The sequence below is a fragment of the Cucurbita pepo genome, chromosome 5 (assembly GCF_057944985.1).
Source record: "Cucurbita pepo subsp. pepo isolate OVF chromosome 5, ASM5794498v1, whole genome shotgun sequence".
NCBI classification, from domain to species: domain Eukaryota; kingdom Viridiplantae; phylum Streptophyta; class Magnoliopsida; order Cucurbitales; family Cucurbitaceae; genus Cucurbita; species Cucurbita pepo.
The window spans coordinates 18520979-18535738 of record NC_141802.1 but is presented as its reverse complement, the minus strand read 5'-3'; the positions used below and the strand labels follow the sequence as shown (position 1 = coordinate 18535738).

General features: G+C 38.1%; 2 protein-coding genes across 2 annotated transcripts; one reads left to right on the top strand and one right to left on the bottom strand.

Annotated features, from left to right (window-relative positions):
• Positions 1-956: 956 nt before the first annotated feature.
• LOC111795168 (transcription factor TCP3-like) lies at positions 957-2404 on the bottom strand. Its single transcript, XM_023677444.2, has one exon. The coding sequence runs from the start codon at positions 2117-2119 to the stop codon at positions 1208-1210; it is 912 nt and encodes a 303-aa protein (XP_023533212.2). The 5' UTR covers positions 2120-2404; the 3' UTR covers positions 957-1207.
• A 6915-nt stretch (positions 2405-9319) lies between these two features.
• LOC111794870 (Pentatricopeptide repeat (PPR) superfamily protein) lies at positions 9320-12844 on the top strand. The gene has a single exon (XM_023677042.2). It carries the CDS (start codon positions 9620-9622, stop codon positions 11798-11800), a length of 2181 nt encoding a protein of 726 aa, XP_023532810.2. The 5' UTR covers positions 9320-9619; the 3' UTR covers positions 11801-12844.
• The last annotated feature ends 1916 nt before the right edge of the window (positions 12845-14760 follow it).

The window sequence follows — 14760 nt, the reverse complement described above, 5'->3', positions numbered from 1 at the left end:
TGTTTAATTTTCTATCTTGTAATTTTAGTTTTTAGTATAATCAAAATTTAACTTTTTATTATATATTTAATTTATGAATTTAAATTATATATTCAAATAAACATTTCAACCTCATTGCTAGTTTGTCTGCTTCGACCGTTACATATTGTCGTCAGCCGTACGGATTTAAAATGCATCTACTAAATAGAAGTTTTCCAACCAATGTGGGATTTCACAATTTACCCCACAGGGACTCAACGTCCTGATGTTTGATTTTGATACCATTTGTAAGGGCCCAAACCCATCGCTAGAAGAGATTGTCTACTTTAGCTCGTTACGTATCTTCTATTTCTATTATTTCTATATAGTAACTTGAACTTTCCAGTCGAGTAAATCAAAGGAGCTACTGAACTTGACCGGTAAACTAAGACTGAACTCTTTATGAATGAGAGTGAACTCATGAACCTTTGACTTATTGCTGTCAGCTTCACGGTTTTAAAATGTTTCTATTAAGAACATATTTCCACACTCTTATAAGAAATACTTGAAGGCCAGCGTTATTGCTGGCACACCGCCTAGCCCAAACCCACCACTAATAAACCTATTCAAAGTTTTTCTTTTATTTTACTTGTCTAGGTTAACGGTTAAAATAGCCGTTTTGTTGGGATAATAGTATCGACTCTTGATCGAACCTTCGAGATTGGCTTTTGGTCGAATTCTTAAAGGTTCAACCACCTCAGCCTCTGATCGAACCTTCAAGGGTTCACCCACACCTTTCGTGGGGTTGTCCAGAATCCTTTTTGACCTATTATCACTAAACTTGGGTTTCTGGATGTTCCGGGTTTCAAACAAGTATGTTCATCTATGTGACAACAAACACCATATAACTCGAGATTTTAAATTATGATAAAATTAACCGTTTAATTAACGTTAACATACAACACTCGTGAACTCAAAACTTCTAAACTATAATAAAATTGAACTCAAAATCAAGTCTATAGAAAAACAACCAGAAAATATTACAATGGAGTTCATAAAATCATCTTCTTCCTCCTCAATTCTGCCGCCGTGCCGCCGGACTAAAAAAAACACAGAAAAACAGAAGAAAAAAAAAAAAAAAAACCGAATTGAATGAAAGTTGCAATACCTGAAAACCCAAACCGCCGGCAAATTCGACGATTTTACCGCTGGAATGTTCCGATTCAAAGAGGAACAGAGTTCCGGCGAATCATCGGCGGGAATACAAAGAGGAATGAGACGGAACTTTCCCGCCGTCGCTTTGAAATCGTCCATGGACGTCAAGATGCGGCAACCCGCCGGATATAAACCGGGGACTTGACGGTGAAGAGTTATCATGAATCGGAATCGGGTGGCGTTTGCCGGCGGGGTCGACGGCGAGTTCATTCCAAGCGTAATGCGGCACCGGAGATTCAAGGCTGGACTGAAGGGGCCCCCTCAGCGGGAACGCGGCGGAGCACTGGCTGAAACTCGGATGCGAACCGAAGACATTACTATTCCAGGCCACAATTTTCTCAAATCCATCTTCAAATCCAAGACCAGAATTCCCGGAACCGGCGGCGTAAAGACCAGTCTGATTCTGATCATGGTGGGGCGAATTTTGTGTCTGCAGAGACAGCCCAAGATTCTGGTAGCTCTGGAAACCGGCGGCGGAATCCAACGGCGGCGGAATCAAATTTTCACCCAATTGGCTCTGAAACAAGAAATCATTATACCTAGAAGACTCAGAGTGCTCTGTAACACCACCGGTTCCATTTGGGTCTGGTTCAGAGGGACAAGGAGGAAGGTGGGAGAGATTATCAATGGCGGATTTCGCCTTTTTGATTAGCCAATCCACGGCCTTACTGGGTCGATCATAACCCAACCGGTCTTGAACATCGTAGAATTGAATAGCAGTATGAGCGGATAAACGAACACGGCGGTCGCGAAGTCCTTTAGCGGTGAAGACTTTACTATGGCGGTCCTTCCGACCAGTAGCTCGGACAATGACGCCGCCGCAGCCGCCGCCAGGAACTTGTAAGATCTCACCTCCACCAATACTCTGCATCCCCATTCTGGGTCTTCGTCTTCCTTGGTGTAAGCCAGTTTTGTTAAGCTCTTCTCCGCCGCCGTCGGAATTCATGGCTTCTTCTCCATTAAAGACGGTTAAATTCCGGTAAGAAGCCACATTTTTGGTTATGGGATTTGGGTTTTGATGATCCCAAAAAAGCGAAGCAAAGAGAAGGATTGAGAGAACAGAGGCTTTGTTGCAGAAGTGGGCTTGTCGGAGAAGAACAGGAGAGAGAGAGAGGGAGGAGAGAGAGAGAGAGGAAGTGGGGGACAATGGATTTGGAAGGGAATAAAGAAGGAACAGAACAGAGCCTTTTGGCCTTTGAATGGATGATATTTGGCAAAAAGAAGGAAGGTAAGTCAGTGGTTGGACACTGCCCTTAAAACAGAAGTGTGTAGGAATAGTCCGACCCGATCCTGTCGTCTTTACTAGTTGAGCTATGTTTTATGTATTATCATGTTCGGTTGTCTTATCCATTGAGATGTCCATGAGGTAGCCGGTGCCCCATTCACCTATTTTAATTGGGTTGGGATGAGGACCGAGAATACAATTCTCATTCCTAACTCAATTTCCCCTGTTTATACGAGGATTCTCGATTTCGTTCGAGTGAGGTCCAATAAGCTGTAACAACAGCCCAAACCCACCGCTAGCAGATATTGTCCTCTTCGGGTTTTCCCTTTCAAGCTCCTCTTCAAGGTTTTTAAAACGTATCCGCTAGGAAGAGATTTCCACATTTTTATAATGAAAGCTTTGTTCCCTTCTCGACGTGGGATCCCCAATCCACTCCCCTTCTGGATCCAACGCCCTTGCTGGCACACCACCTCATGTCCATCCCTTTCAAGGTTCAGCCTCCTCGCTGACACATCACCTCATGTCCACCCGCCTCATCGTTAGCAGATATTGTCCTCTTCGAATTTTTCCTTTCAGGCTTCCCATCAAGATTTTTAAAACGTGTCTGCTAGAGAGAGATTTCCACACCCTTATAAAAAAATGCTTCGTTCTCCTCCCCAATCGAAGATTCTCGATTTCGTTCGAAGGAGGTCCAGTAGGGCCCTAACCCACACGTTAACTGTTCAAAACAGAAATATATTTATTTCTTAAATATTCCTTGTCTTTTATATTAAAGAAAAAAAAAAACACAAATTCATGAAAAGAATTACATCATTTTCAATAATTAGTAATATTACTATCTTCATCATATCACCTCAACTATTAATATTTTTTCCATTCTTAGGGAAAAGAAAAAGCTATTCCCTTTCCTTTTCTATGGTTTTGGTCATAAAAAAAAAAAAAAAAAAAAAAAAGTGGTCAAAATTGTTGACATCAACTCACATGGGAATATAAGAATTTTTGGCTCGTACTAATAACATCAATTCCGACCCATTCTATATTAGCTAACCTTCTAAACCAAAATATCCTAAAACGACCCGTTTAGTTCGTAAGAACGATCTTCATTCTTAGAACCACTTCAAAATAAGCTAAAAAAACCCAGACCGATTCTACGTTCGGTAACCTTCAAAAACAAAATACACTAAAATGACCCGTGTTAGTTCGTGAACATAGTCTTCACTCTTAGAAGCACTTCAAGATAAGTAGCTACCCTGATCACGTTGCAAGGATGTAGAGGAAAGTCGAGGCAACCATGTGTAGAATCAGGTCAATTTATAATTTAACCTATAATTTAAATAAACGAGTCAGTCGACCTATTGATTCTGTCTATGATCTTCATATTGATCCAGCTTTTTGTTTAGACTAATCTCGAATAAATAATATTATGTAAATTATTAATTAGGTGAATATAAATGATTCAATTATGAGTCCATTTATAATTATCTTAATTTAAAATAAAAAATAAAAAAATAAAAAAATCTTTCAATGGGTTGGGTAGTTAGGGATTAAAATCAAATTTTATTAAATATGAGACAGAAAAAAAGCTACGAGAGCATTTATTTATTTTGTTATTTTTCATTAAGCCTAGCGAATTAAATCATGCTATACTATATGATATTTATGCCTCCAAATTAAATTTATATAGATAAAGTAATTATATTTACATTTATTAAATTTAATATGATGTAGACCACTTTAATTTGGAAATTTGTAAGCAAAAGGGCAACTTGTGTCTTAATTCGTAATTTATTTTAGGTTGGCTCGAGCGGTCAGATATTAATACTTTATTTATTTCTTGTAAAACTGGTAATTTATCGAGAAAATAGCGACTATTAAGCTTATTATTCTGAAGACTTGACTAAATAGGGAGCTGGAAACATGATTTGCAGACTGGAATAATGGAATCCATATACGAGTTCTCGACACAGAAAATTTCTACAAATTTCTTTTTAAAAAGTTCTCGACCATTGGTCGTGAGTTCAAAGCAAGTATAATTTTATGAAGTAACGAACATATGAGACATTTAGGCCATTTAGAAACCATAAATTTTGTTGCGAAGTGAACAACATCTACTCGTAGTTCAAAATATAACGTATGAATTTTTGTTGATCGGGATAATATTTTGACCAAAAACACACCTCAACTAAGTTCACGAGACATTCTGCTAGGCCCCACTAAAGTTGATTATCGAAAAACTCACAAAATTTGTAATGTCTCATATTGGTTGGGGAGGAGAACAAACCACCGTTTATAAGGGTGTGGAAACCTTCCCCTAGTAGACGCGTTTTAAAGCCTTGAGGGAAACCCGAAAGGGAAAGCCTAAAAAGAACAATATCTACTAGTGGTGGATCTGGGTCGTTACAAAATTATTAATATTCTGAGTAGGTCAGCTCAACCACGAGATTCAAACCAATAAAACGAATCGTTTTGCGTGTTGAGTTCAATATATCTCAACGTCAGGCATTTAATGGTCGGGTTGCAAACTTTTAGTCTGCTCGAGAGTAATGAAAGCGACTCGAACGGAGTCGGAATTGAAGTGAAAGTGGAATTAAAGTTGTAAAAATTAGGAAGAAGAGGAAGGTTGATATTATTAGGGTAAGCATGGGGGTGCAAGTTGATGAAAGGGATTGAGCGTGGTACAAACCAATAAAGAGAAAATTTCAAAATTATTGTATAGTGCTTGTACTACATCTCTCCATCCCCATCATCACATGACAAAGACTAAAGCATATGATCTATATATACATATTGACAACTACTTCAAAACAAATACAATTATCACACGTCCAATTGAGACAGAACTCGTTGGATGAACGAGAATTAGGTCGAGTCACGCGAGTTTCAATGACTGTATTTTAGCTATAATCACTTAAATATAGGAACGTTCAAAAAATTCGATGACCGGAAAAACCCAATCAACTCAACTCAAACAGCTGTAATCACTTAAATATAGAAGTGTTCAAAAAAACCCGATCAACTCAACCCAAACCATTTTGAGTTGGGTCGAGTTCAAATAAATGAAAATTTTATGGATTGAGTTGGTTCTTGGGTTACCCACTAGATTGAGTTGAATCATACAAATTTGAATTTATTGTTAATTTTAAAACATACATTTTTAGTTACAATGTGTACCGTATGTTTATTTTATTTTATAAAATAATTTTTAACTATTTGAAATATAATTTTAAAAAAATATATATTGAAATTGAATTGCAAATTTTAATTAGATGTTTGAAAATAAATAAATAAATGTTTTACGAGCTAACGTTTTACTTTTATTAAAAACAACAACTTGAACGGACCCGATCCAAGTTGAAGAGAGGAATAAAACATTTTTTTATTAGGATGTGGAAACTTCTCCCTAGAAGACACGTTTTAAAACTGTGAGACCGATGATGATATGTAATGAGCCAAAACGGATAATATCTACTAGCAATGAGCATGAACATTTATAAATGGTGTCAAAGTCAAACACCGAACGGTATGCCAGCGAGGACGCTAGACCCTTGGAGGAGACTAACGACTATACGTAACAGATAAAAACGATTTGTTGTTCTCATCTAATTTCATACTTGATCACACTATAAGTCACATTCACTTTACTAGAACAGTTAAAATAAAACCAACCCAATTTAATTCTTTTAATTATTTTTTTTCATTAAATATACAAATTCTTAGAAAATTCTAATGCTCAATTGATTAATTTAGGTAATCAATTTGTTAATTCTGTCGAAACAGAGACGTCTACTAGACATAGACTAATGATTCGTTCTCCTCTTCAAAGCCCTTTGATGTGGGATCTCACAGACTGGCGTTGAGCCTAACACCCTCTTGTGCGTGCACAATATGACACTGAACCGAACACTCTCTCGTACTTAAGTTCTATAATATTGCAATACCACAATTATTAGGTGAGGAGATTGGATAAAAAAAAATCTCTCCATCTCTTTCTTTGTCAATAAATAAATAAATAAATACATGAAAGTTTGACAACAACCATACATACACATGATCCAAGGTGGTTCAAATTAGACGTTACGCTAAAGCTGAACCGTCCAAACAATTTCTATATATCTAATCTCACCCTTTTTTCAAAATAGAGAAACCGACAAAAGAATTTAATCCATGGACTATAATTATGACGATATTGACAGGTAAATTGATTCTAAGATTAAAATGTTAAAAACCACGACTCTCTATAATAGTACGATATTGTTCACTTTGAGTATAAGTTCTCGTGGCTTTGCTCTCAGCTTTCCCAAAAGGCTTCGTACCAAGGAATCTTATAAAGCCAATATGGACGACTCACTCCCAACAATTCTCAACCGAAGATTAAAGACCGATAATTAAAGGACTATTAAATATATTTAATTAAAAAAAAAAAAAAAGTTAAAAAGACAAAGGAAAATAACCCTTCGTTTCATCCTAGAATGTTGAAAACCGACCAAGGTACATGAAGTCGCGTCAATCAACTTCAAGAGTGGTCGGATATTTTGTTTTTGTTTTGCTTTGCTTTGCTTTTCTTTTCAAATTATAAAAAAGTAAACGAAGCAATAGATATTAGATAAGACATGGCGCATGCTTGTATCTTTCAATAAAAATACACCAAATTTTCTCCCCCTCATCATTCAAACCTTGAAAGTTTTTAACGACTTTAGGAGCCTTACAGCAACACCCGAGTAAAGAAGGAGTACATGAATGAACCGAGATCACATTCAAATGAGAGCAATTCTAAAGATAGAATGGCTAAGAAAAACTTACAAGAATTGAAAGCTACTATCTATACCAACAACGTCTACCTTCTTTTTCAATGGCTCAATCACAAGTATTTAATAGTCAGGCGTGCTTTACTTGGAGCAGTTCTATATTGACGCATGGGAGTGAGGACAAAACATACTAGAAGAACTCAGTTGGGGAATGTCGGGACATAGACGTGTCAAATCTTGATCTTAATTCTATGTTGGGTTGTTATACCTACGTTTGTGTGACGGAAAGATCACGAGTATATGAATAAGGGACACCATCTCCAAATGTGTTGTATTTGAATTTCGAATGTGAATCACGCGCATGTGTTGTTACACCCATGTTTGCAGGACGAGAAGAGTATGAGTATACGAATAAGAGATACCATCTTCATTGATATGAAGCATATATGTAGAGGGTTGTGGACTACGTAGAAGGTCGTTATCCCTAACTGTGAGATCCGACATCGGTGGCGAGGGGAACGAAACATTCTTTAAAGGGTGTGAAAACTTCTCCTTAGACGTGTTTTAAAAGCCTAAAGAGGACAATATTTGATAGCGGTGGGCTTGAATTGTTACATTAACACTTACCGTTAACTTGTCGAGTTATCGTTTCATAGTTAAGGGTAAAGTTTCAACTTTTCTAGTTCCGAGACTCTAAATTATATTCAAAGAACCTATGAAACTTTCACGATCATGGAGACAAATTAGTAGGACCAAATTCGTAATTTAACCTTAACCGAGCACGAGACAAGGTTGTTTTCGGTAGCAGCGGGGAAGAAGGTAGCGGTAAAAAGTGGTAAAAATGGAGTAAAAAAGGTGGTGATGTTATTATTATTGTGTGTTGGGTAAGGCCAAGCCTGCACCAAAGGCATAGCCATGCACACTTTATATTGTTTTGTTTTCACCTTTATTGAAAGGCACTCTCAGCTGCATTCATTTTGAAGCAAAACTCCACTCTTTTTCTTTTGTCAACAATCCACAAGAATTTGGTGTTTGGACTACGCATGCCCTTTTGTTTGTCTCCTTCTATGCATATAAAATGTTCTAAAATAGGGACCTCGTTGTCATTCGGGTAACACAGAATCCCGTGTAAAGAAAATAAGTAAACGTCCATGAACGGAGACTCGATAAGCTTAGCAAGACCGTTCATGGACGTTTACTAGCCTATTATACTTGGTTTTCAATCAAGCCACCGACGGAATTCTCATTGTTATGTCTAGTATGGGTTTTTCATGAGACAATGGTGAACTCTATAAATACCGTGTAACAGCTCAAACTTACTACTAGTAGATATTGTTCGCTTTGGTCTGTCGTATCGCCGTCAGCCTCATGATCTTAAAACGTGTTTGCTAGAGAGAGGTTTCCACACCCTTATCAAGAATGCTTTGTTTCCCTCTCCAAACGATATGGGCCTAGTGTCCGTGCTGACACACCGCCCAGTGTTCGACTTTAATACCATTTGTAACAGCCCAAACCCATCGCTACTAGATATTGTCCGCTTTGGCCCGTTACGTATCGTTGTTAGGTTTTAAAACGCGTATGCTAGGTAGAGGTTTCCACACCTTTACAAGGAATGCTTTGTTCCCCTCTCCAAACGATATGGGTCCAGTGTCCGTGCTGGCATACCGTCGGGTGTCCGGCTCTAATACCATTTGTAACATCCTAAACCCACTGCTTGTAGATATTGTCCGCTTTGGCTCGTTACGTATTATTGTTAATCTTATAAACGCTAGCGAGAGATTTTCACACCCTTATAAGGAATGTTTTGTTCCACTCTTCAACTGATGTGGGCCCAACGTCCCCGCCGACATACCGCCCGGTGTTTGGCTTTGATACCATTTTTAACAACCCAAACCCACCGCTAGTAGATATTGTCTGCTTTTGTTTGTTACATATCGTCATTAGCCTCATAGTTTTAAAACGCAAGTTTCTACACCCTTGTAAGAAATGTTTCGTTCTCCTCTCCAATCGAAGGGAGATCTCACATATCGAGACCCGTTTCTACTATTTGGATACGTTTTGCAATCTTAGCTCAACTCGACACGTTGATCCTTGACAAAGAGTTTGAGTGGACTTGTTATCAAATTCTTACAACAATCAATTATAAAACATTATTTTAAATATACGTTTGATCATTACTCGTTACTACTCACTTCAATGCACGAATCGTTAAGAGTTTAAGAATAATCCTCTTAATTTTCTTTGAGTAAGCTCTTCGATCATCTCATGGTCTCTCAAAAGTCAAATCAAAAGTCAAAAGTATCTAAATTTTTCACTCGGGACAGGGATTTGCTTCCGTTGAATCGACGACAAGGTCGCTCTTTCGTGTTTTTTGGACGACAGTTGCGAAATTGATAGCAGGTAAGGAATTTCTTTGATGTATTATAGCAGGTAAGGAATCGACGACATAGTCGGCGCAAGTTCCTTACAGAACTATATGAGCTTCAATGGCGATATCATTAAGCGCCATCGCCTTCTCCTCCAGCTGCTTCAAGCATGCTCCAAGGCTCCTACCATCAAAACCACAAGACCCCTTCATGCTCTCACAATTACAATGGGTCCTGTTCCAAACCAGGCTATATTTGTGCATAATAATCTCATTTTCCAATATTCTTCTCTTGGGGTGTTATTGATGGCACGTAACCTGTTCGACGAAATGCCCCACCGAAATGTTGTGTCTTATAACACGATAATTAGTGCTTATAGCCGACGTGGGTTTGTGAAGGAAGCATGGGATTTGTTTTCGGAGATGAGAGATTGTGGTTTTGTGCCGACCCAATTCACATTTGGTGGGTTATTATCAGCTGACTTGTTGGATGTTTGGCAGGGCGCTCAGTTGCAGGGGTTAACGGTTAAAATTGGAGTGTTTGATGCTGATGCTATTGTGGGAACGGGCTTGTTGGGGCTGTATGGCAGGGAAGGATGCTTTGAGGAAGCTTTACGGGTTTTTGAAGATATGAGTTGGAAAAGTTTGGTGACATGGAATTCAATACTGTCATTACTTGGTCGTAGCCAACTTGTGGATGAATGTAAGCTTCTGTTTTGTGAGCTTATGTATGGTGAGATGGAACTGTCCAAGTTCTCTTTTGTGAGTGTTTTGTCTTGTTTTTCACGCAAAGAAGACTTGAAATTTGGGCAACAATTGCATGGTATTGTGTTTAAAATTGGGTTTTATTATGATGTTTTGGTTGTAAATTCTCTGATGAACATGTATTTACAATGTGGAGGCTTTTACTTAGCTGAGAAACTGTTTGAAGAGGTGCCTGTGCGTGATGTTGTGACATATAATTCAATCATTAGCGCGGGGACAAAAGTCGACAAGCCCGAATTAGCATTAGAACTCTTTTACAATATGATAGAAAAGGGACTAATTCCTACCCAGGCATCATTTGTAAACTGTGTCAACTCTTGTAGTTCTATGGAAAGTTCAATTTATGGAGAATATTTTCACTCAAAAACGATTCGTTCTGCTTTCGAGTCTGATGTGTTTGTGGGTACCGCCTTGATTGACTTTTATGCAAAGTTCAAAAAGTTGGAGGAAGCCCGCCATTGCTTTGATGAGATAACTGAGAAGAATTTGGTATCTTGGAATGCTTTGATTTCGGGTTACTCGACCGATTGCTACACATCCTGCATGAATTTACTGATAGAAATGCTCCATTTTGGTTATAGACCGAACGAATTTACATTTTCAGCCATTATGAAGAGACTTGTAGCTTCAGAATTGCTTCAAATTCATTGCTTGATTATAAGAATGGGCTATGAGGAGAATGGTTATGTATCAAGCGCTCTTGCTTCTTCCTATGCCAAACATGGTCTCATATCTGATGTCCTGGCTTACATCTCTCAGCCTTCTGCTGTGCTTTCTAACATAGTTGCTGGATATTATAACAGAGTTGGCCTATACGATGAGACACAGAAATTGTTTCGCTCTCTTGAGGTACTTGACATTATATCATGGAATATTCTGCTTGAATCTTGTGCTAAAACGGGTAATTATTTCAAAGTTCTAGCACTTTTCAAATGCATGCTGCTGCTCCAAATCTACTCTGATAATTATACATTCATCTCCCTTCTTAGTGTTTGTGCTAAACTGTGCAATCTTGCTCTGGGTAGTTCTGTTCATGGCGTTATGATAAAGACTGGTTCATGTTGTTTTGATACATTTGTGTGCAATCTGTTAATTCATATGTATGGAAAATGTGGAAGCATTGGATGTGCTTTGAAAATATTTGATGATGTGAAAGATAGAAACTTAATCACATGGACTGTTCTAATCTCTGTTCTTGGACTACATGGCCATGCTTATGAAGCGTTGGAAAGGTTTGCAGAAATGGAGCTTTCAGGGCTTAAACCTGATGGGGTAGCTCTTGGTGCAGTGCTTACAGCTTGCAAGCACGGTGGGCTTGTAAAAGAAGGAATGGAGCTGTTTGGCAAGATGAAAGTTGAATATGGGGTCGAACCGGAAATGGATCATTATCAATGTTTGGTTGACTTGCTTTCTATACATGGATATGTTGTGGAAGCAGAGAAGGTTATTGGCTCCATGCCTTCCCCCCCTGATGCTCTTCTATGGCGTAGCTTCCTGGAAGGCTGCAAAAGAGAAAGGACGTTATGAGAATTCTTTTCGTGCTGAAGCGGAAGATAAGTCGATGGCTCGTTCCTTTTCGGGGTATGGCTTTAAAGTTAAGGGGAGACATGAATTGTCGTGTTATTCTTGATGATGAGGGATACTTCTCACCACCAAAGAAGTAAATCAACATACGATTCGTGGGTGGAATCTTGTTCTCCTACTGAGATATTATTCAAAACATCAGAGGAGGAGACGGGACATTGGAATCATCAATTAGTTTGGAAGCATCAGTCCTAATAACTGTGAGATTCCACATTGGTTGGGGAGGAGAACGATACACCCTTTATAAGGGTATGGAAACCTCTTCCTAACAGACGCGTTCTAAAAACCTTGAAGGGAAGCTCGAAAGAGAAAGCTCAAAGAGAACAATATTTGCTAGCGGTGGGCTTGGGCTGTTATAATAACTTTGACTAGACATCTACCATGGTAGTGTCTTATGATACTCTCTCGACGAAACTAGTCAGACAAAACTATCCCATCAACCGACTATTTGATTGATCGTCAGGCAATACTAGGTGACCAGAATCCTCGGAAATTATTTGAGGAGATTGGAACACAGTCATTGGTAGTCACACACACTATCCAATAAGTGGCTTCTTGACTCGGAAGAATCTCACCCAAGAATGGGACGATGGTAAGTAAGACAAACTTTATCTAAGTTTAATTAATATGGTACTATAGTCTTCTGCTTTTAACAGACCAACCAGGTCCTGATGCCTGTATAGGCAAACCACTTGAATATGCAGCGTAGGAAAACAATATTTTCCCTCAAAAAGTAGTATTAAAATCTTTGCTCTTTAGATCAATTAGCTGGAAACCTTAAACATGTGGAGGAACAACTCTCAACCAATGTGAAATCTTTGAAATGGCTGTCTTCATTGATATTATTGTGTTCAATTCTACTGGAGAGGAATGAAATAGTATAATCATTGCTCATGCCTACAAAACACAATACTCGACTTATCTAGGATAAAATCATTGTTCATTAACACCCAATGTCTTGGATTCTGACTAGGTTTTGACCACATTATATACTTGACTTATCTTACTTCTAAGAGTGAAAGGTACGTTCACAACACGTATTTTTAATATGCTTTGTGATATCCTACGGTTAGGGAGGGAAACGAAGTATTTCTTATAAGGGTGTGAAAACCTCTACTTAGTAGACGCATTTTAAAACCGTGAGGCTGACAGCAATACGTAACAGGCCAAAGCGGACAATATCCGCTAGCGGTGGGTTTGAGCTGTTATATGTTTTGTTCTCATTAACATGCTTCATAGGTACATATCCAGGAGGTCACTCAACGTAAGATTATGCTTATTTTTTGAGTTCATATGATTGAGTTACCGAAAATGAAGGTACATCTTACTAATATAGGTAGCAACTTTGTATTTCTTTAAGCATTTATTAACCATAACTTCATATTCTTGTGGTGATTCTTATTTGGATGTGGTCTCATTCATTCATGTACTTCTCCTTTACTCGGACGTCACGTGTCTATCAGCTTCCACCTTGGTTCGTCCTCAATTCACATCCTATGGTTTACGATTGTTCTTAGTTGTATGCTCCAAGCTAAGCACGTTTGATTTTAGAGTTCTTATGATTAAGCTACCAAGGAAACATCTATTAGTTTGTGAGGATAATATTCACTCTTAGAAGCTCTTCCAGACAAGTAGATAACGTGGTCTTGTCCCAAGGAATGTCGGAGCCATTAAGTCCAAATTCGAATTCCAAATTCCGATCTCAATCGTAAATATAAAACGTTATACTTCAGGGATTAAAACGTAATTTCTTATCATATTTCATAATCATAATTGAAGGAAAATATTTTAAAAGGACAAAAAAGGAAGAAATGAGATGATCAATCATCACAAACAAACGTGGAGCCACGCCCACTCCATTATATCATTCTTGAAAAGCTTTGTCTTTGAATCATAATTATATTATTATTGTTTTCCAGACAATTATTAATTAATTAATTAATTAAAAAGGAATTAGAATATTCTAATTTTTTAAAGTCTAAGCAGCCGCCAAAGCATTACATTTTTTTCTTTATTGATAAAATATTATATTTTTTTGGCGTTTATAAATTATAATAACTTTGACTTTTAAGATATTATATTTAAAACATAATTAAAATTATTAATTAAATTGATTCAAAAAAGTTGCATTTTCCACTTGCATTGCCTTTTAAGCCTTTGCGGCTGATACACTGACAACTGCCCATCCTATTCTATTCTCCTCATTTATATATTTTTATATTATATATTGAATTCTATCGATACAAAGATTCGATCATCTGACCTCGTATCTGTCATTTACTATTGAATCGAAAAGATATGAGGATAGCTCGGTATAGCTTCAAAATCGTGGATGGGTCGTAGGAGCTTAATCAACAATAACCGATTCGTGGGTGGAATCTCGTTCACTATGTAGCAGTATACGATTCATGGGTAGAATCTCGTTCACTTTATAGCAGCATACAGTTCGTGGGTGGAATCTCGTTCACTAGATAGGAGCATACAGTTCGTGGGTGGAATCTCGTTCACTACGTAGTAGCATACAGTTCGTGGGTGGAATCTCGTTCACTACGTAGAGCATACGATCCGTGGGTGGAACCTCGTTCACTACGTAGCAGTATACGTTCGTAGGTGGAACCTCATTCACTACGTAGCAGTATACGTTCGTAGGTGGAACCTTGTTCACTACGTAGCAACATACGGTTCATAGGTGGAATCTTGTTCATTACGTGGCAGCATACGGTTCGAGAGTGGAATCTTGCTCACTACGTAGCAGCATATGATTCGTGGGTGAAATCTCATTCACTACGTAGCAACATACAATTCGTGGGTGGAATCTCATTCACTACGTAGCAACATACGATTCGTGGGTGGAATCTCGTTCACTATGTAGTAGCATACAGTTCACCTTTTCAAAACAAATA